At 44.3% G+C, this 22,816-nt stretch overlaps 1 protein-coding gene across 1 annotated transcript in view; it reads right to left on the reverse strand.

Moving 5' to 3' along the window:
• The window catches only part of LOC119172991 (ubiquitin carboxyl-terminal hydrolase 8), a 246,966-nt gene that overhangs the window by 154,191 nt on the left and 69,959 nt on the right, over positions 1 to 22,816 (reverse strand). The window contains exons 7-10 of the mRNA XM_075893916.1: positions 22,409 to 22,571; positions 20,305 to 20,461; positions 10,124 to 10,368; positions 6,801 to 6,944 (exon numbers count right to left, since the gene is read on the reverse strand). Coding sequence (XP_075750031.1) covers positions 6,801 to 6,944; positions 10,124 to 10,368; positions 20,305 to 20,461; positions 22,409 to 22,571 — 709 coding nt within the window. The remainder of the gene's footprint in view (positions 1 to 6,800; positions 6,945 to 10,123; positions 10,369 to 20,304; positions 20,462 to 22,408; positions 22,572 to 22,816) is intronic.

The raw sequence follows: 22,816 nt of genomic DNA on the forward strand, positions 1-22,816 counted from the left end.
GAGTAATGGAAAGAAAAATGGTAGGTGTAACCTTGAGAAACAAGAAGAGAGCAGAGTGGATCAAGGAACAAATCGGGGTTAAGGATATCATAGTTGAAATCAAGAAGAGAAAATGAACATGGGCTGAGCATGTACCACGTAGACAGGATAACCCCTAGTCATTAAGGGTACCTAACAGGATTCCCAGAGAAGGCAAGCGGGTTAGGGGGAGACAGAAAGTTAGATGGACAGATGAGATTAAGAAGTTTGCGGGTATAAAATGGCAGCAGCAAGTACAGGACCGAGTTGACTGGCGGAACATGTGAGAGGCCTTTGTCCTGCAGTGGGCGTAGTCAAGCTGATGATGATGATGATGATAATAGCATGGCACAAGCCATGAAGAATGATGGCCAGCATAGTGCCAACTTCCTAGCATTAGTGCACACAATTCAAGCATCCCATCAAGCTCTTCTTCACCTTGCCCCTAATAATGTCAGTGATGAGGTTCTTTAGAACAAATAGGAATATAAGAGCACGTTGCGTCGAGGACAGCAATGCTCTTAATAAATATTTCGAGGCTTTTTTTCTGTTTCCCTCACTTTATCAGAACAACACACGAACATAAGACACACAACACGCACCAATGGTAAAAAAACATATTACAACCTATGAAAAGAGCTCTCAGCAGTTGCACAAATAAGTCTAATCCAAACGTGACCGAAACAGTCTCACTAATGAGTACTAGTACTGAGGTGTCAGAGAGGCCTAGGGCAAGCAAATATGAGCAAGGAGAAGCCGTTGGAGAAGGAATCTGGCGACGAGTAGGGCAACGCTCAGATGTAGGCACGACGGAGCAGGTAGGCGCCGAAGACAGGGCTGATGTCAGGCAGTCTTCTCCTCGGACGCACAGACCAAGGGCCACAGCCAAGCACTCGGGCCTACGCCCAACAGTGGACCTGGTGGTTGCAGTAGCTTCCTACTGGCTCTGTTGACCATCGAAGCTTGAGGTGAAGCAAAGCAGGCCGCTCCGACTCTCGACCGCTGCCAGACACTCGGGGCAAACCACGACCATTACGCTGGCGAACTGCCTCCACCCTGCTTCTCCCGGAACGCACATAACCTTGGCAACTGCGTCACACTTCTCGGGTCGACCCATCAGTTTCTCATTAGGGCTTTCTGGGTGGCCATGTTTACAAGTGATTGGCCCCTGAAATCTCCATGGCAACTGCTGATTAGGACACTTTCCTTTTATGCTGTTGACGTATTGTTCTCGTGCTGGTGCTCCTCGTCGTCGTCATCCGTCGGTTTATGCTTGCGCATGCACTACTCGTCTTCTTACTTTCAGTCACTCACTTAACGCGGGCACTGCACTCATCAAATGTGCTCTCTCATCACCAGCAGCAAGTATCAAAAATCGCACATGTCGAGCAGACAAACAGTGCACAACTTAAGTTTTAGTACCAGTTGAATTGGGGACATTACTAAAAAAACGAACACTGCACTTACTGGGCTGCCTTAACATGGCTGGGCTGGTACCCCTTTTGTCAGTTGCACAATGACAGAAAGTCAAGCTTCTCATGCACCACGGTTGAGTTCTTTTGGCACCATTGACATGGCATGGCAGTGCTGACTAGTAGTTGGAACGGTCTAAACTTCAATGATGCCAGCGTTTTGCTGTCATCGTTTACATTCTGCAGCTGCTCGCTGGGGCTGCTTGCTAAGTCAAGAGGCGCTGGTTGTTGTTGCTTTGCTAATCGCACTTGTTGAGCAGTGGCGTCTCATTGAGCCTACACCTTGGGATTACAGTGAAACCTAGATATAACGAAATTGATAAAGTGTCGGAAAAATTCATTATAAAGAGGATTTCATTATTTGCAGGTTCGGTACAATAATTTGGAAGATAAATGCACAAATTAAACAAGAGGGGTACTGAAAGAGAGCTAAACCAAAACACTTATTTTACAGTAAAACAAAAAACTGCGTTATTTTTGCGATAGCAATTACGTGGACACACTCGGTGAGTTTTTTCCGTCGTCGTCATGTTCCGTAACAAGTCCAAATTAATAAGATGCCCTTGGGCATTGTAACTTTCACGAGCGGGTAAAAGCGCGTGAGCACTGCTGAAGCAGAGATTAAATCAGTCAGCCCATTCCTATCACTTGGAAAGTGGATAAGATAACATCTCCCGTCTGTTAGAACTGCCGTCAAACGCTCAAACAGAGAGTAAATCACCCGTCTTGAACAAGCATGAAACAACACGGGGTGGGCAGGGGAATCGATCGAGTATATAACATTAATGAACTTGGATTTTAAGGACTGTCGCGATCGCTGGCACACTTGCTATCTCGGCGAATATCAGTGCGGTTTCAACGCGAAGTGACTGTGTGAAAAGAGTACTTTTCTCTGGAGAGTTCGTATTTGCTTACACCAGCATTTTGTAAAAGTTCCGCGATATCCGATCCAAAAGAGTTGACTGCAGCCTTACTTCATATACCATTACAATTTTTTGCTATCACGTTCATTGCATTGCATTGAACTCGACGCCCTGTTGTTGCCAGAACTAATCAGCTAATCGCGAAAGCTACCAGCCAGCCAACTTGGGGCGCAGCGCAACACAGAAGCGTGTGATGAATCGACCTCCAAAGAGCCATCGTCACCATCCGTGGTCTCGGAGAGTTTCCATCAACGCTTCATCTGACATCCCCTCGGTGACGACGACACAGACGTCCGAAACTAAGAAAAGTCACAGTTTTGCCGCAAGGGCGAAGCAATTAATTACTGCAATAGCAACAACTTTGAATGTAACGTTAAGAACGGCAAGTAGATCAAAACGTGCAACATGTTGCTCATGCACAAATGACGCACAAGAACAATTTACAGGACGAGAGCAAACTTACAACGTTAACCGCTCGACACATACCGTGCTGTTTAAACAAAAACGAGGCACGACAACGTAATCACAGGTACAAATATGAGTGCTAACTAACAAGTGCCCCAGTTGTTGCTTCACTGTTTTTGAAAAGCGCACTCTTTTGGCAGACGGCGCCTGTCCAGCGAGCGAAGTAATCTTTGTGCGCCCGGCAACTAAACGCAATCGTTCTGGGCAAAGTCGAAGGCATCATTTTTCCCACCGAAGGATAAACGCCCGCGCACGCATCTAACCTCCCCCTCTCCCCTCTATTCGGGGGGCACAGTACGCGTGGAAGATAAGGGTGCGTCGCATTGTGACGAGCTAAGTGCCGCGCGGGAGGCTTTTTTTTTTTTCTTGAGTTTTCATATTGGATACGTGTGTATACGGTGAATGACGGCTGCGGCCACGACGACCATAAACCAGCCGGGACTCTCCGCACAAATGCTATGGCAATAAAAAAAAAGCAAAGCTGAACATCGTCAGGGGCCACACCATGCACGGGCAGTGAAACTATACACGCACGCACGGCGTCGATAACGAAGAGTGAACGACACGGACACATACACACATACTGCGTAAAACTATTCGGTAAAGCACCCTCCATATGCTGCGCGGCCTCACATATGTGGCGTTGACTAAAGCGTGGCACTGCCAACACGCTAAAGTAGTTTTCTTTCTTTTCTTTTTTGTTAGGAGTGGGGGGGGGGGGGGGGGCACACTTGCGCATGCGCCGGCGGCAGCGAGAACGGCAGCAACGCTAGTTCGTAAAATGCAAACTCGCCCGCCCGCCCGCTTGCCCACCTCGCGCAATAACGAGCGCTTCCTTTCGCCTGGTGCGCTGTGTGCGCCCCTTCATGCTTCGTTGACGGCGGGGCGGCCGCGGAAGATGCATGCTCATAACAAAATGTGAAGCAAAATTTTTAGATTGTCCATGGGGAAAATTCATAATATCAAGGTTGTCTCCCACTGTTACTTTGTTACATAGAGGTCGCAAATACATGCGCTTCTATAGAGCAACGGTGGGGAATAGAAAAACTTTGTTATATCAAGAAATTCGTTATATGGAGGTTCGTTATAAGCAGGTTTAACTGTGGAACTGAAAGTTGGGCTGGCTGGTGGTCGTGCTTGGATGTGCCATGTCACCAAGTTCTTAGCTTGATATATACGTGTGTTCCTTCCAATAAATTTTAACTGCAAGTTCAGCGTCTTGTTGTCTCTTCTTCAATTTTTGTCTATATTTTTGTGCTGTTTTTACAACCTTGGGCTCAGCCTTGGGCCCCGCCAAGTGTGTTTGAAGCCCATAAGAATGAAGACTTGCCAAATCCATGTGCTATACATCATTACTGTGGTCACTGAACAATCGCACTCCCAGAATCCCCCCTAGTTAATTTCAGGAAATTCTATGGTATTGACCAGTTGACTTTGAGCGTGATCATGCCGCATGAGATGTATGGAAGGACGACAAGCCAAGTTCCTAAAGTGCAACACATTCAAAGCCCTTATTGTGCAGGTTAAAAGCATTTATGCACTCCTGCGATGGAGCTAGCTCAGCTTCAAACTAAAGGCTCTCGCCTTGTCAGGATGCTGATTACCTTTCCTTCTTTTTTACGGTTCTTACCTCACTTTGGTTTGCAAGCAATAATGCCAATTACACTTGGGTTGGCATAAGCTCCAGATTCTATGGCACAATTTATGCAGTAAGCTATGCACCCGCACAATATTATGCATGTGTAATTCTCCAACACCAGGTAATGGGTAGATCCAGATGAACTGACCCTCACACCTCTTTTATTTTCTAATGTATATGTGGAACACGGGCATTAATGGGAACGTTAAGCTTTAGGTATCACATCTTCCATATACTAAGCCTTCAAAAGAATCCTGTATCCGCCTCAGCACCGGGTGGAATATGACTGGTGCGACTACTCCACTTACACAAATGCTGGAGGCATTACCGTATTTACTCGATTCTACCGCGCCCCAGATTGTAACGCGCACTCGGTTTTCACAACGAAAAAAAAAAGTAAGACATCGATTGCAGCTCGCACCCATTTTTCTCGTTGGCCCGCACAATCACACTACTTGAGAAAACGACTCCTTTCGGGAGCGTCTTCCGTTTAAATATGAGGTACGGGGGAAGCTTGTGCCTATCTGACGTGCAACGGAACATTGCCGTCACTCTTGTTTTACCGTGGCCCGATGTCAGCATGCGAACTTGCTTCGACCTCTTCTTCTCGACGGTTGTGGTGCCAGGCATATCGAAGTAAAGAGGCGTCTGATCGGCATTCCCGATTTGCCGAAGCAGGTAGCCGTTGTTGTGCCGCAAGTTTAGGACGAACCTCTGAAAACTGTGAAGCTTTTCTTCGTACTCCTCCGGCAAGTTTTGGCGCATTCCCGTTCGCTTTCGGAGGGAAAGGCCTTTCCTTTTCATAAAGTTAGTTAGCCAGCACCTGCTCGCTTTGAACTGGCTTCGCGTTAGCCCTTTCTTTAAAGCTAACTGCATAGCCCGCACTTAGAGCAGTTCTGTCGTCACGGGCCGCTGTGCCGCTCGCTGCTCAAGCACATACTCGGCGAGCAGCTCTTCAATTTGTGAAAACCGACCCTGCTGTGGTCCACTGAAGCCTTTGCGTGAATGTTTGCTGTCGACAATATTCTGCTTTTGTTTCGCCAGTCCTACACGCACGTTTCGGGAACTCCGAACGACCGCGATACGGCCCGATTTCCGTCTGTTTCAGCACATGCGATGACTTTTCTTTTAAAAGCGGCAACGTGGTGCACTCGTCGAGTTTCTGGAGTCGGCCCTTCCATGCCGTCGATGCTAATGAACAACAAGATGACGAACTCCTCAGCACACGTACGAAGTGCCGCACATGGGAAACACATAGGCAGAAATGGCCGACGCGCCATGCCGAAGCACGTAGGGGGCGGCTGTTTTGGAAATGCCGATGGCAATATAATGACCGTATTCATTTTTTTTTTTCGCACTCGATTTTAACGCGCATGCGATTTATGAACTCGATTAATCGAAAAAAAAAAAATGCGCGTTAGATTCGAGTAATTACGGTACTCTGTCAGACAGAGAATGCAGAGACCGCGTTTGCTACTGCATAAGAGAGAGAGAAAAAAAAAACAATGTGGGAAGTTTGGGCTAAGTTGCACAAGGCTTGTCACAGCCAAGCTCGTCGATCCACCAGTCTTTAGAATAACGCCGGCTGCTATTATGTGGGGACTTGTTCTTGCTGAGTTTTGTCATGTTGTAAGTAGGCTGGAGATGGACGATATTCTCTGAGTCAAGCTTAGTGTGACTTAGTGCTAGCTTCCTGAATTTTATTTACTTATATTTCTTTTTTTTCACTCTTTCTTTCTTTATAGTTTTCTTCTCTTGCTACCCTTCTTTTGCTTTCATTTTGTCTCGCTTCTTTTTCTTTGACCCCCTCATTTTTGATACGCTATGCTCTACTCTCCCGTTTTTTTCTCTCCTCCTCACACTCGCTCCCCTTTCCTAGCAATACGATAATATACGAGGCTATGCCATAATCTATCAGCATGCCTGGATAGCCGAGAGATTGAGACGTTCGCCTTCAAATCATGGATACGCAAGTTCATTCCCACCGCCTCATGAGAAACTTTTCAGCCAAGATTTTTCTTTTTTTTTCTCTCACCCTCTTGCTATATGCTACCCTTCTGTTGCTCAATTTCTGCGACATGACGACAATAACTTTAGGTCATGGTATTTTGTTGACCTAGAGCAGCTTTGCTGTTAAAATATAAAAATAGGAGTTTTGAAAAGTAGAAAGCCTTTTAAATTGTGGCCTCTCACATACGCCATCATAGTCGAATGAATGCTCAACACGCAGTTTTACAAGGTGAAACCAAGGGCACTGGTGGGACTTCAGTACTACGATGATACCTTTGTGAGGTCAAGAATCTTCTGCTTCAGGTTCTCTGTTTGACGGATTCTATCGAGAGACCTGGCCTCAGACTCCCCGGAATTGGAATCCTGGCTGAGACCACCAAATGGGCCGCCGGGCACGGGCTTTGATGCAGAATCAACCTACAAGTCAAGAACATGGAGTGTACAGCATTTAACAGATAAAACCATACACTTGCTAGCTATTCTGTTGGTCACGCTTGTTTTACTGTTCAAGACTGAGTTAATGCTTATTCTAGCACAAGCCAAATAAACACACTTGAATCATGTGAAAAGTTCCCGTGTTGTATGACAAACATACAGACATGCTGATATGGTCTCCCAAGATTCGTTCGAATTGACAAAAAACATTTATTTTACTGTAAGCAATATTTAATCATATTTAAACTCACTACATTCACTGAACACACACCATCCTCATCAACCACTTGTAAGATTCAACAACATTTTGACAAGCAAGAAAATTACAGAGACATGCACACAAAGCCACTATTAATGATGTGTACAAGAGCCCTGTTTTTCAACTTCCTTTATGTAGTGTAGTCGGACTCATCTTAAAAAGCCTGTACCAAAAGAGTGGCAGCCTCTGCTAGAGAAATGGTGTCACTCATGCCTCCAGCTGTTGTGAAGAGTTCAACAGAATCTCGTTTGGATGGGGACAAACATAGTAGAATAAAAAAAAAATCCGAGCAAAGTAAAAGTCACAAAAATTTTTAAGACATTTCGGCTTTTCCGATGATTGGCATATTTATTTTATTTCCCTCCATATTGTTCTCTGAGAGCGGGAAAAGGCAACGTTCTCCAAAACGTGGTACCTCTGATCGACAGCCACCCAGCTTACGACATTACTTTTAAGGACGTGAGCCTTTCAAGACGAAAAGCTTGTAAAGTAAAGTGGCACCAAACTATATCTATGCTACATCAAAATGCCTTCATTATGACAAACAAACAAGTCCCATTCTCAACATGGCAGACAAAATTACCAAATGCACATTTTACCATTAATTAAGTGGACAGGGTAAGCAAAAATATTGAAAAAAAATTGTTTCCTTTTTTTTGCAAAATTTGAGATCTGCAGCTTTTTCTGAACCAGAATCAGTCTCTTGTTTGCTCTAGCGCGACTTTTTTCGGTCTCAAAACCACATATTTCAAAACCTATGCAGCCGCCTGCTTCAGTCCCCTTAGGTACACTTTACCTGAGTGCACACGTGGGCAGCTGAATAGAGTGATGTTTCGTGCAGAGAATTTTCCCTTTTCGGGGAATTTTCGCCAGTCATTTTGAGCCACAGGGAAAAAAAGAATCTTAGAGATAGTGCAAGGAATTTCCAGAATGGTTAAACTCTCTTATGGCGACCGATAATTAGCAGTCCAAGTGCGCCTTCATCGGCTGTAACCAATTCTGGCGCATGCACCACGCAAGCATATAGAGTTTGAGATTTGTTTCTGATATTTACACAATGTGATTTTTAGTTCACGATTAGTCTGAGAGTTGAAGCCCACAATGTGCAGTGTACTGATAGTATATGAATTGATAAAGCCATGTTTTTGTTGTGTGGCAGAGGAGGGGCTAGTCATAATTTCAAAGGTCGCCAGTATGTCAGAAACGCGTTAATTATAACATGTGTGTGCGTGGATGGGGATGGAAATCAGTACTGTTGTGCATGGAAATATGCTGGGAATTTCGTCCATGCTTGCAAGGAACAATCCCCAAAATAGAGAATTTTCATGTCTCTGAATGAGAATTCTTCGTCGTAGTACAAAACATCACTGGTTAAAAACGTGCCGAAATAAAGGGCACTAATTTTTTTACAAGTTTAGTGGGAATGATATTTGGACTGGCAACAAGTGGTTCATCTGCCGAGTAATTGTTTAGCTGCAGGTAAATGCATCTTGTGGGAGTTTTTTTGTATGTTTTCGCAGTGTTCTAAAAGTATTATGGTTTAGCAATTATAAGAAATATAAGCAGCTTAGAGGACATGGGAAAGGCTGTCTGGGCACCATATTTTTACATGGCATTGACGAATCTCAATCCATCCCACAGCCTTTGCCCAAAGGACGCTGACACCTGGTGCAAATTCAACAAAGCCCAGTTCTGTGGTGAATCATATTTTCACAAAGAACACTTTTCGGCCTCTGTTCTTTGGCTGTTACCCCAATTTGTGAGCAACTTGCTGATCCCGAATTACTTGCGAGATGCCTCCATGGGAAAACTCAAAACAACAACGAGTCATTCAACAAGTGTGTGCTGGAGCACTCCGAAAAAAACGTGTTTCTCCGACACCTACTACTGAAAATATGCAGTCTTGACGCTGTAATCACCTTTAATAATGGCAATATTGCTCGGGTGATTGATTGATTGATTTGTGGGGTTTAACGTCCCAAAACCACCATATGATTATGAGAGATGCCATAGTGGAGGGCTCCGGAAATTTCGACCACCTGGGGTTCTTTAGCGTGCACCCAAATCTGAGCGCACGGGCCTACAACATTTCCGCCTCCATCGGAAATGCAGCCGCCGCAGCCGGGATTCGATCTCGCGACATGCGGGTCAGCAACCGAGTACCTTAGCCACTAGACCACCACGGCGGGGCATATTGCTCAGGTGAATGTGCTGAACTCGTTTGGAATTTGAACAGGTCGCTACACAGTGCAGTGCCTATGCACACTTTACCTGCGTCAACAGCACTTTGCTGACAGAGCTCAACTGACAGGGCCAGACGCTCAACTAAAAAATAAAAAGTGATATTGGTGATGAGTATATGGCTGGTGCCTATTAATAATGTCCTTCAATTGGCGGTTACCTTGTGGTACTTTTTTGAAATAAAGCATATTTTCCACTTTACATGCAATTATGTATCTCAAAACCTATTTTTGTACATTATCATCATACTTTTGCTCTTTATATCACACGATCGCCGCATCTTAAAATTTGTTGACCAAGTGAACGAACAGCTCGCACTGTAGCACACACAGCAGTGTCCACAAATAGGCTACCATATATGTTCGAAACTAACCTTTTTCAAACAGCAGGAACTCTTGCTACAGTAGGCCATTAGAGGGTCTACAAAGACTCTTGCAAGAATAAATGATATCATGCATGCTACATGCTCTGCTACACAAAACTGCAGCACTACTATCCTGGAACCCGTCTGGAAGCTACAGTAATGAAGGCGGCACCTAATGTCAACTGAGCTTGAACGAGGTCACTTTTCTTTTTTTCTACACTTCAAACTGCTTATTAAGCTTGAGGCCTGGCAACTCTGCAAGTGCTGAGCATTACCTAGGACAAATATGCTTCTTACCTGGTGGAACACACCATCTTCAATTCCTTTGGGGTCTGGTACATTGAAACTGCCACCATTAACCTTATTTAGGCCTGTGCTGTTTGGCACAGGCCCGTTCAAGAGGCTGGGTTTTTTGCTACGATCCACAAGCGGCATCGTCACAGAAGCTGTGTTGGAGGCTGGGACAGACGGCTTGCCTGGTTGAGACAAGTTCCTTGCACCCTCTTGAAAAAGGTTGTCTGGGTCAGGAAAGTAGACGGCCTCTGCGACATGGGCAGAAAAATACTAAATGAACAGCTGAGAAATGCACCACTGATAAATTTCTTACTTTTATGCAAAAAAAATGCTTAAATGCTTTTATGTACACAATGAAGAACTAGTAAAAAAGCGAAACTAACAAAGTAATAACCAAATAGCCCAGTTCTCCCCACTAAAGAAGAATATGTAGCAGTTTGCAGCATACAGCTCCAAATAACAGAAACCACTGCTGCTACCTTCTGTGGGAAACAGCAACATCTAACTACTTCCAAAAAAAAATATTCTTCTAACGAAAATCATTTTCAAAATACAGTCAACTCTCGTTAATTCAAACTCGAGGGGGCCTCAAAATTTCGTTTGAATTATCAAGAAGTTTGAATTATTAGAAGTACTCAGATATATTAATCTGGGCTAGGTGACACTACGCATTATGATTAAGCATTGATTTTGTCCCATTTAAAATTTTCTTGACCATCTTTAAACCTTAACTGCACACAATGAATAAAAAGGCGGAGGTGTTGGGTCCTCAAGTTTATTGGCCATTTACTGCTGGTTATATCTTTTAAAGAAATTGTAAAATGTCAACTGCTTTTTTGCTATATGTGCCTTTAGCACAGACCTCTCTATACCAGTTGAGAAGCATCACAGTTCACCGTGCGAGTGCTTCATTTAAAACTAATAGTTAATAAAAATGTAGCACGTAAAAACTAAGACACAAGACAAGGGAAGAGACAAAAAGGAGTGCTAACTTTCAACAAAATTTTATTTCAATGAGCGTACATATATATACTCACTAAATACAAAAAAACAGAAAAGACAGTTTTCAAAACCCATAAATGCCATGCGCAAGAATTTACAATCTTAGGAAGGACAATTCTTCTTGACAAAGCCCAAGAGAGGGAGTGCTGACACAGTTCAGCCCAAATCTACTAATCTTCTCTGCCTCGATAATCTGCCTTATCATTTTATTTCTGTTTCTACCAACAATGACAGTATCATAAAAAAGTGGCTTGCAACCACACATGCTGCAGTGCTGCGCCAAAAAACCATCGCGACTATTCCTGACGTTGCACGCATGTTCACGGAGCCGGTTACTAATACAGCGGGCAGTTTGTTTTATATAGTGCTTGCTGCATGAAAGAGGTATCTGATAAATTAGATTTTCAGTACACGTGACAAACAGGATTTCGTGTCCTTTAGAACAACCTTCACACACAGGTAAGACAACTATTTAGGGGCAGAGAAAGCCACCTTTACATTGGCCCGCTCCCCAACCTTAAGTTGTGGGAGATTCCATGTAGATAAGGAACTACAGCAACCTTCTGAGGTCTTAACGGGTCAACTTGGGGGAGAGCTTGTTCCGAGGGCTGCAGTTTCTTGATTAATTTTTCCGCGATAGAAACTCATATGTGGAAGGGGTAGCCAGCATTCGAAAGTCACACTGTTTTCTCTTTAAAACTAGCAGCCATTAGATGTGGACAAGACGTCTGTAAAGCATTGCTAAAGCACAAGTCTACAATGCCTCTTTTTATGAGTTTTGTGTAGGCAGAGTGGTACGAAAGTAGGGGCTTATTGCTCCTTGGCTTGTACATCCAACAGGCGTGGTCTTCATAAAAAATGAGAGCTACATCTTATCTAAAAACCTGAGAGTGCTATTTACTGGCAACTCACGAGTTTAGACAAAGGGTTTCAACCGCTCCTTGATGAAGTTGAGGATATCTAGGGCCACAGTCAAGAAGAATGAGTAAGTCGTCAACAAATCTAAAAATGCGCAAGATTCGGTTGTCACAAAGATCACCTGAAACGATTTTGTCAAGTTTGGCTAAAAACAAGTCCCTTAAAATTGGAGCAATACATGAACTGATACATATGCCCTCCTTTAGAAGATAGGGCTTCTCGTGCCATCGGATAAAAGTGGCTCTCAAATAAAAGGATAAAAATTCTAAAGAGCTGCTAGCTCAGGTCATGTATCGGGGCATGTATTGCTCCAATGTCAAGTGACTTGTTTTTAGCCAAACTTGACAGAGCAACTGCCATATTTAAGAACATTAAGTTGGGCTGTGAATGCCACTTGCCGCCGCATCGGAGCTTGTCGGCGTCGATCGGTTTATTTTATGCAACAAAGTGAAAGAAAACGTACACGTGCTTTGACGGCTGTACTTTTAAGAGCTTGTGGGGCCGACTAAGGTATGACACTCGCATCGGCCCTGACATTCTGTGCATCGGCCAATACGTTGCCCCGAACGTTGATCTGCTAGCCGCCGTGACCTACAATTATTCGGCACTTTCAACAAGTCACGTCACGCTGCAACAACCGAACGTTGATCTGCTAGCCGCCGTGACCCACAATTATTTGGCACTTTCAACAAGTCACGTCACGCTGCAACAAATGTGAGTTACTAGTCACTGGACGACCACCACTACTTCAGCAGCGGTTGGAAGAAGAGCGTAGCAGGAAAGCAGGTTCTATTGCGGAGCGTCATCGTGGCAAGCGAAGTTAGTGATGCTGTTTCAGATTACAGCAGAAGCTTGTTAGTTCGTCTTTGTTTACATGCATTGGTGCCGCAAAGATTTCGTCTTGATGGGTGCAAACCAGCGTTGCAGTGCAATTGGGGGGAGGGGGAGGGTGTTGTTGGGGAGGAGCAAATGCTCCTTTTGCACCCTTTTTCAGGCTCAGTGGACGGTGTGCCGGCCACAATGGCATCCAGTTCATTTTTTCATCGCTTTTTTACAGCGGTGAAAACGTGCAGATACAGTGGCAGTAGTTCAGTCATAACAACCGTGGCCCAGCAGTAGGCTCGATGCCCAGTCTGGGTTCGTGTTGTTCATTAAATTCACAGGTTTTCTTTAAAGAGAGAGCACCTTCACATAAGTTGCACCGTTACGCCAAACTGACCAACTTGAGACACATTTATTCAAGAATAAATGCTTGGCTGTAAGGCGCTGTAAATATCTGGGGAGAATTCAGGGGAAGCGACATAATCATGTCAGTAATTAAATGTGTTACCTGGTCACATCTCAAAAATACCTTTACCTGTGATGAAGTGACGACTACAAACACGAATGCGTTCCTTTAATGTGCACCAGTCAAGAGCTATGACACTTTCCTGACGTCCTTGTTCGTGCGTAATGATTGATTATAATTGAGGGCAAGCTAAATATTTCAACTTTAAAAGTGTATGGGTTCGAGATTGTTGGTACGGCTTAATCACAGTTTCCGGAAATTATTTTCGTGTGAAACACAACTAGTCACGTTTACTAACGATCTGCATGTATATCTTGATTCAGGTTTTGTGACTGACTGCATATTTTTAGATTTCGCAAAAGCATTCGATAAAGTAAATCACCAGCTACTATTACATAAACTCAGCCATTTGAAAATTGATCCACAAGTACTACAGTTTATCCGAATCTTTCTTGCTAACCGCACGCAGTTTGTATCCATTAACGAAACTGACTCTCCCGAGGTGGCGGTACATTCAGGAGTACCTCAGGGTTCTGTGCTGGGGCCTTTACTGTTTCTAATATACATTAACGACCTGCCTTCTAACATTTGTTCTCCAGTTTGCCTTTTTGCTGATGACTGTGTGCTTTACCGTAAAATTACTAATGATACTGATATTGCCTGTCTACAATCCGACCTTAACAACATTATTTCCTGGTGTAACCTCTGACACATGGATCTTAACGTTTCTAAATGTAAATCAATGAGAATTTCGCGTAACAAACTACCTAGCCCTGATTACTTTCTTAAAGATACCTTACTAGAGTCAGTTGAATCTTACAAATATCTCGGTGTGCACATAACCAATAACCTATCCTGGTCGCGCCAAATTGAATATGTAACATCTAATGCAAACCGCATGCTAGGCTACTTGAAAAGAAATTTCTCGCTGTCCCCGTCTTCCTTAAAAAAGCAGCTATATATAACCTACGTGCGCCCTAGGCTTGAATATGCTTCCTCAGTTTGGGACCCTGGCTATGTAACACTATCTAATAAAATTGAGGCTGTGCGAAACCGCTCCGTGAGGTTCATACTTTCCAACTATCACCGCACTTCCAGTGTTACTAAACATGAAATCCAGCCTTGACCTTGCTACTCTTGCTACTCGCCGGAAACTTGCTCGCCTTTGTGTGCTGCATAAAGCGTATCACCATAACCCCATACTTAAATCACGTTGGCTAAACCCTCCTTTTTTCCTATCTGAACGCCTCGACCATCATTACAAGGTTCATATTCCGCGCCAAAACACCGTAACATACTCCCATTCTTTTTTACCAAAAACATGCCATGATTAGAACAACCTGCCTGCGTCACTAGTCACGATTACTAATCACGAACGCTTTCGGGCAGCACTCGAAAATTTTATGCATTGATGTGCTCAACGCATTTTTTTCCCTGGTTTTGTTTGCTGATGTTCGGTTACCGTTCATTTGTGTATCGCAGATTCGTTGTGCCATGTTGTAATATATTTTTGTACTTTCTTTGTGTGTTACATCGTCATTATGGTATTTTTTTGTCTTTTTTTTGTCGCGGTGCTTCCTTGTTTGATTTTTTGATTCCTTGTTTGATTCCTTGTTTGATTCCTTGTTAGATATTGTGTAAGCGTTGCCATTTACACATTGTTCTCGAGTGTTGTACGCATGTACTGAATGTGATTTGTTTTTCACGTTTCACTTGTATTTTTTGTCTTCTAAACCCACTCCCCTCTATAATGCTGTATGCCCTGAGGGTACAATAAATAAATAAATAAATAAATAAATAAATAAATAAATAATCTTCGAAAAACGCCTGATTGTGCCTTGCCTTTCAAAGCAGACGTTCCAATTCTCGTTCTGAATCCAAAAATAACGCAAATAGGAAGCCAAAGAAGCGCATGATGGCGCTGCGACTTTGGACAGACAGCGCCATCTTTGGTAGAAAAGTAGAAACCGGGGATGTCTATCGTGCGTTTTCCCTTCCGGCCATGTTTTGTCGCTCGCTTACCTGCTTGTGCAGAGCCCGCGTGGTGCGTTTGAGTCGCCTCACAATGCCTGCAGTGCGGCTTTAAAAAGACCTCTGAGCTAGACAAGCACTTCCGAAAAGTGAATTTAACAAAAGGAGAAAAGGTCATTAGTCACACTTATAATGTGGAGCAGGCGATAGAAGAGGAGGAGAGCCGAGTCAGAGCGAAATGTATTTCTCAGGTACGGGACCATACCGTGTTCGACGTATGCCTTGAAGTTAATATCACTCGGTCGACATGAAGCCGCATATTTTATCAACGTGCTGCGTTGACGTTTACAAAAATCATATAATGATTGTTTTGATTTGGTATCTAACGGTAGCAGCCTGTACTTTCATGCACAAATGTTTATGGCGTGCTGAAAAAATAAATAAAAACAAAACTTATGCGGTTATGGCATTGAAATGTCCGAGAAGTTTTAGAGCCAAGTTGAAGTGCTCGGCTCCTTTTTTTCCCGGCTCTTGTGTCATGCTTGCTCTATTTTTCGCGAATGCGGCTCAATATGGGTGGCGCCGAATGACAGGCAAGGTGTGGTATCGGTCATGCGACACCCAATCGGCGAGCACGTTAACGTGATCTCGAGGCACTGTGCGGATTGTAATTATCTTTCAGGCATGTTCTGTCACCTTAATTTTCACTTTGTACACGCTCCTGAAACATTTTAGCAGAGGTGCAAACCTGGGGTTAGCTTTGAAACGAGCGCCATCATGTAGCACGCTGCTGAATATACAAAGGCAAGCTTGAAAAGGCATCTGCAAGTGAAAAACAGTGGCAACTGGCCATCCAGTTTTTTTTTTCCAATATTTGGCATGGTCATGCTAGGAGAAGCAGGATCTTGGTATTTAAGGAGGCATATGCAGCTGCAAAGCCAGCATTAAAGCACAGTGCAAGCATGCAGTCGCAGTGTGCATCCACATAAAAAAATGAAGTCAGTTAATGCTCCAGTCAGCCCAGAGTTGGGGCAAACCGATACAGCTTTACACGTGGAAAGCATCCCTTGGTGTTGTCTGCATTATTGTGGCAGCCCACGACAAAACAATACTTTGTACCTAGTTGACGCTTCCGTGGCGTCGCCTCTGCCATCGCGGAAATGCAATTTTGCACAGCGAGCGTCTCGTTTTTTGCGAGCCAAGCTGTCAGCACGGCGCTGAAGTGCCTCGCACCGTCTGCAGAAAGCGTTCTGCGCATGTAACACGTGCTCTCGCTTTGGCAAAACACAGTGAATCGCCTGAGCCCTCTGCTGTGCCTATTCTCAAGTTCTCCGGAGCTTGCCGCCAGGGCCAGGCGCGATGTTGTTGTCGCTTCGCAAACATGATCTTCGGTTCTCTACAGGTAAGGTAGCACATCCAAAGAAGACATCTCGCCGCTGCAAAGCTTTCAACTGCATGACCTGAGATCTTAAATGTGGAGGCTTTCGGTCCTCTCATCCGTCCATGCGACCCATGTATACCAATAAATGGGGCTACACAGTCTCACCATTAACACGTTGGGTCTTCAGCCCAGTGAATGACCTCGCGACATTAACGACTACATCACTGGAGCACAGTCACAACAACGATGTCGTACACTTCACTGTCACCCGGCTGCTGAATCTCGCCGCACCGCCGGCCCTACACTGGCCCAACCACGGCCTAGTACCCTGGCCCGTATCTGGAAAACTAAAAACAGCAGCTGATGAAGGTGCGGTTGCTGTATGACGAAATGCCGAAGATCCTCCGACAACACCACAATGACGCCTGCAGAACCGGACGCGAAGCAGATAGAGTCCTTACGACGAAACCTCGCAGACAAGACCTGACGATGCAACATGAAGCAGTGCAATGAATCGACAAAGTCATGACCCGATGCCACGAGCCAACTACATTGCGAGACGACGAACTACCGATTTTGAAGTTCTTATTGATGGTCACAGCGAGATAGCTCTCGTCGACACCACAGCCGACTATTCTGTCATCAGTGGACCGTTCACGGCGAAGTTAAAAACAGTCAAGCACGCCTGGAAGGGCCCCGAAATCCGAACAGCTGGAGGCCACCTAGTAACGCAGGAGGGAATCTGCACAGTGAGAGTCTGCGTTAACAACGAGATGTGTTTCGCAAGCTTTGTAGTACTACAGAAGTGCTCGAGAGATGTGATCCTTGATATAAACTTCTTAGGCCTTCATGGTGCAGTCATCGATCTGAGATCCAAGTCAATAACGCTATCAACAGAAAAATCCCTACCATCGCACACGCCGCCAGGAAAAGAGGCTTTAAATGTGATGGAACACCAAATCACCATTCTCCCTTGCTCCAGCATCAGCATTTTCGTCAGCTCTCAGAAATCAACATGCCTGCAAGGATTCATTGAAGGCGACCAGCACTCGTTGATAGACCGATACATTTGCGTCGCAAGAGGCTACGAAAAGGAAAAGCAACAGTGATGTCACGAACTTCAGCAACGAGTACAAGCACGTGAGTAAAGGCACGACGGTCACCTACGTCAAAGAATTTTTGGAAGCCAGCAACGCTATCACCATAGAAGGACTGAAAGCTGGGCCAGTTAGTGACAGTACTTGAACACATTTTAACAAAGCACACGGCCACACGGACACAAAAGAATAGACTGCACTGCAGTTTGTCTCTTCTTCTCTAGCGTCCGCATGGTCATGCGCTGCGTTACAATACGCTATCAGCCACGCCGAATCTACCGAACCTCCTTTGACATATTGAGGTCCCCAAGGAAATTTCAACGTCAACGCAAGACTTCCAAAGCATCAGCAAGAACAGCTTGAAAGCCAGCTCCAACAATATGAAAACTGCTTTTAGTCGGCGTTGAAAATTCAGCAGACACCATTACGAAAATGTTGCATCATAAAAAAAGGAGAGTACCAGACCACTTTGTCAGGGCTTCGACTTGAAAACGTGAGGTCATAAGGAAACAAGTCGATAAAATGGTATGCAACATCATCCATTCATCTAACGTCTGAGAGCGTCACACATGGTGCTAGCAAAGAAGGATGGAACCATACGCTTCAAAATAACGAAGAAGGACATGCATCCTCTCCCATGGAGACCACACTATCGATCGATTGCACAACGCAAAGTACTTTTCGTCAATAGACCTCAAGACTGGCTGGCTATTGGCAAATTGAAGTTAGCAGGTGATACTGAGAGAAGACTGCCTTTACAATAACAGAGAGCCTCTTCAAGTTCAATGTCATGCCTTTTGGTCTTTGCTCGGCCCCCGCGACTTTTCTATGCATTATGCATACTGCACTGGCCGACTTAAAGTGGCAGACATGCATTGTATACTTAGAGGACGATGCTGTTTTTTCCTCAAACTTAGATGAATGCTTCCAGCGCCTTGAAGCTGCACCTCAAACAATCAAGACTCACCCTGAAGCCAGAAAAGTGCCACTTCACGAACGAGCAACTCTTGTTCTTAGGCCATGTGATAAGCAAGTCTGGAGAACGCCCCAATCCGCAGAAGGCACATACCATCGCTACATTTCTGCCACCGACAAGAAGGCCGTGCATCGGTCTCTTGGCCTGTGCGCCTACTACAGGGGGTTCATGAAAAACTTCGCTTGCTTTGCCGAGCCACTCACTAACCTTACCAAAATCGACGTCAAGTTCAGGGGGGGAACACCACAGGAGGAGGCACTTCAAGAACGCCTGCAGATACCTTTCTTACCTCTGCATTTTGACTAATATGCCGAAACATAAGTGCATGCTAACGCAAGCAATGTAGAACTCAGCGCTGTTCTAGTGCACAAGACTGACGGGCTGCAAAAGTGATCAGTTTTGCTAGCTGGTCGCTATCAAAGGCGGAAGCCAACTATTCAACAACAAAAAAGGAGTGCCTTGCCACCATCTGGACCTTATCAAAGTTTTGCACCTACCTTTATGGCTGTCCCTTCAGAGTTGTGAGCGACCACCACACCTTGAGTTGGCTAGCTAACTTGAAAGACCCTTCGGGTCACATCGCACGGTGGAGCTCTAGACTTCGAGAATTCGACGTCACCGTCATTTACACGTACGGAAGGAACCTCTCTGATGCTGACTGCCCGTCTCATGCCCCCGTCGACGCACAGCCGTAGGATCACCAGGATGATGACTGCTTGAGCACCGTGAAAAATTGGAAAAAATGTTTTTCGCTGCCACAGGTTCACAACCTTCTGAGCTAAGATGTCGCAATGTATGCAGTCCAGCATCTTGCCCTGATGCCGTGGAGAGGCTTTGTTTAACTGTGGAAGCAAGAAGGCTGAAGAGGTGAAATTCTTGGGAAGAGAAGTGGAGAAAAACACTGGATGGTCCTCGAGTAGGACACCTCGACTCTTCCATGCAGAGTTAGGGTATCGGGACTATGCAGTGAAAGAGAGGCTCCACTTCGTTGGAAAGGGAGAGCAAAAGAAGTTGGAAGGAACACCCCCTTGAAAATGGAGTTTCCGCAACACCAGAAGACAGGCGTCACTTTTTTACTCATTAGAAAAGGAAATCACAGTTGTCCCATGGCACTGAAATTTGAACTCCGTACCTCCTTCATAGAAACAAATTATCTAAATACTCGGCTACCCCTGATGTTTGGGCAGTGGTAGCCGTGGCAACATCAACAGAAAACATGACAAAGGGGGAATACGAGGACAAAGGCAGTTTTTAGAGCCCCTCAATTATGCCTGCTGCCACTTCTTGTCCTCCCTTTCCTCAGACTAGACAGTCGCCCCTGCTTGGCACGGCCACTGTTAGTGGCCTCACCAGTTCCCCCTAGGTGAAGATAGTATGCTTTGAGTATTGCAGCTCAAAATGCAAATGTTTTGATTAAGACATGAGGAAATCTTGATTAATGCAATAATTAGAGCAAAACAATTTTATTCCCACGCTGTACTTAAGTCGGTGCAAAGTCCATAAGAGCCACCAGAAAAAATAAAGTGTTAAAGCAGCGTTTACTCCACTGACCTGTGCTGTTTGAATAGTTGCTGACCAAAGGGTCCGACGCTGCCTCTGGGATCTTAGTGTGGGCATTGGTCGTGTGCATGGGATAACGCATTAGCCAGTCCTCATAGCCGCACGTCAGGATCAGAGGCTCACACTTGAGCACTTTTTGTGTTGACCACTGCACAGCGGTAAAGTGATGAATGCCAAAACAGGCGGTGAAAAAAAAAGAGAGCCGCACGTCAGGATCAGAGGCTCACACTTGAGCACTTTTTGTGTTGACCACTGCACAGCGGTAAAGTGATGAATGCCAAAACAGGCGGTGAAAAAAAAAAAGAGAGAAGAAACAGTGCCACTGATATGCATTTAATTTATTTCTTCAGAGTGCCTCATACTCAAGAGTTGAACTCTCAGGTGAGGCAGTGCAGTGAACAGATATAGCACATAATGAAGCAGTGCTCATGTGAGGGTATACAAGACAGAGGCAAATACATTGAAAGTGCAATTGCGACTAGAATAAATAGAAAAATAAGAAGCACAGTGACAATGCATTAGCAGAACTAGAAATAGCCACACTGAATGTAGTGAAACCGGCAATGCAATGAAACAGATAACAAGCAGTGCAATATATACTGCATTTTCTTGCACAATACCTGCACAAAAAAAAAAACCCTGCAAAATGTGCTCAAAAAGTGGCTGTGTGAGTCATATGTACGGATTATATGAATGTTTGCTTTTATTTTTGTACGGATAAAGTTGGGGGTGTCGGTTATATCCAGAATGGCTTATACACAAGAAACTACAGTAATATGCAAGAGTCAGAAATGTCATAATAATTAAAAGGAAACAACATAAAAGAAACATTTACAATAACAAGAATCTGCAGCAGCGCACACGCTTAACTGATAGCAATAACTTACGCTAATTATACCAAGCACTTGAATTGGGCCCTTCATGACTCTTAGCATGCACATTACTTAGCACTCCGTACCATTTTACACAACCATAAAAACTGTTTCGGGGTCTCTTGCAATCTCAAGTTCGTATCCACCATTTCCTCTCATCCCGTTTTTCAACACATGGATGCTGCAGTGGCATTGCAATGCAGATCGACTTTGCTCTATATTTAGCTATGACCATGCTCACCCAGTGAGAGCCCAGAGAAAATACAGGGAAGATGCTCAGTTTTTAGGAACAAAATGTAGAAGCTATAAATCAGTTCACTCCAAAACTGTGATGACAAACTAGAAAAAATCGGAAGGGATAAAAAAATACTGCACCCTTTAGCAGAATGAATTGTTGCGCTAGTATCTTGTATTGTAAAAGAAATAAGTTAGCACGAAAAATAACGACTGCACAGCAAAGGAGGCTAAGGAAACTTGTTTGTTGCCTTGACTAATTTTTATTTTTCACACAAATTTACCCCTACTGCCAGCACAGCCTTCATTGTAAAAAACCTTACCATGCAACTATGCCAAAGTAACTTATTTACTTTCATGCAGATGTGACAAAGTAAGCAGCACCAGTGATGTTCAGTGAACAGAATTTTTTCCTTTTTCGGGAAATTTTCGCCTGTCATTTTGAGCCAAAGGGAAAAAAGGAATCTTTGTGATATAGCAGGGAATTCCAAGAATGGTTAAATTCTCCTATGACGACCAATAACTAGCAGTCACAGTGCGCCTTAATCTGCTGTCATTGGTTCTGGCGTATGCACCACGCAAGCATAGCCTTTGATATTTGCTTTTAATATTTACGCGAAGCGATTTCTAGTTCACTATTCAAGTTAGACTTCCAGACCACAATGTGCGGTGTACTAACAGTATATGAATTAATCAAGTCATACTTTTGTTGTGCGGCAGTAGAGAGGCTAGTCCTAATTTCAAAAGTTGTCCGTACGTGAGACATGTGTAATTATCGTAAGTATGTGCGTGGATGGGGGCAAAAATGAGTACAGTTGTGCAGTGAAATGTGCTGAAAGTTTCATCAATATTTGCAGAAAAAAATCCCCAAAACAGGGAATTTTCATGTCTCTAAATGGGAATTTTTCGGTTTAGTACAGAACATTACTGACCAGCACGCTATGCACATACGGTGAATTCGGACATGAGAACAATTTGGACAACCTTACCTTGTATATCGCATCTTTGAGAACCTTCAAAGGAGCCTGGTTGTCCTCTGGGACAACCGCACTTTTCCAGTCCATGAGGACAACATAATCAACAACGTCACGCTTCTCGAATATTTCAACGCTCTCCTCAGGTATGCTTCTGCTCAACTCCTCTGCTATGATTCTGAAAGCGATGGCCACAAGAAACGATTGAACCTTTGTATCCCAGCATCCCCATATGTGAACAGAACATATCAATGTAGTTGAATGAGGCTAGCCAATGCATTACCTTAAAATAGACTCGAAATGTTACCATTACTTCAGCATTTCATAAAAACCCTTGAACGTCTCCACTTCTGTGAACAAACAGCGGTACGCTTGCACAGAATAATGATACTGTTTTCAAGTCACCCGTAGAAGTTCATGTCT

Source organism: Rhipicephalus microplus, chromosome 4 (genome assembly GCF_043290135.1).
Source record: "Rhipicephalus microplus isolate Deutch F79 chromosome 4, USDA_Rmic, whole genome shotgun sequence".
NCBI lineage: Eukaryota > Metazoa > Arthropoda > Arachnida > Ixodida > Ixodidae > Rhipicephalus > Rhipicephalus microplus.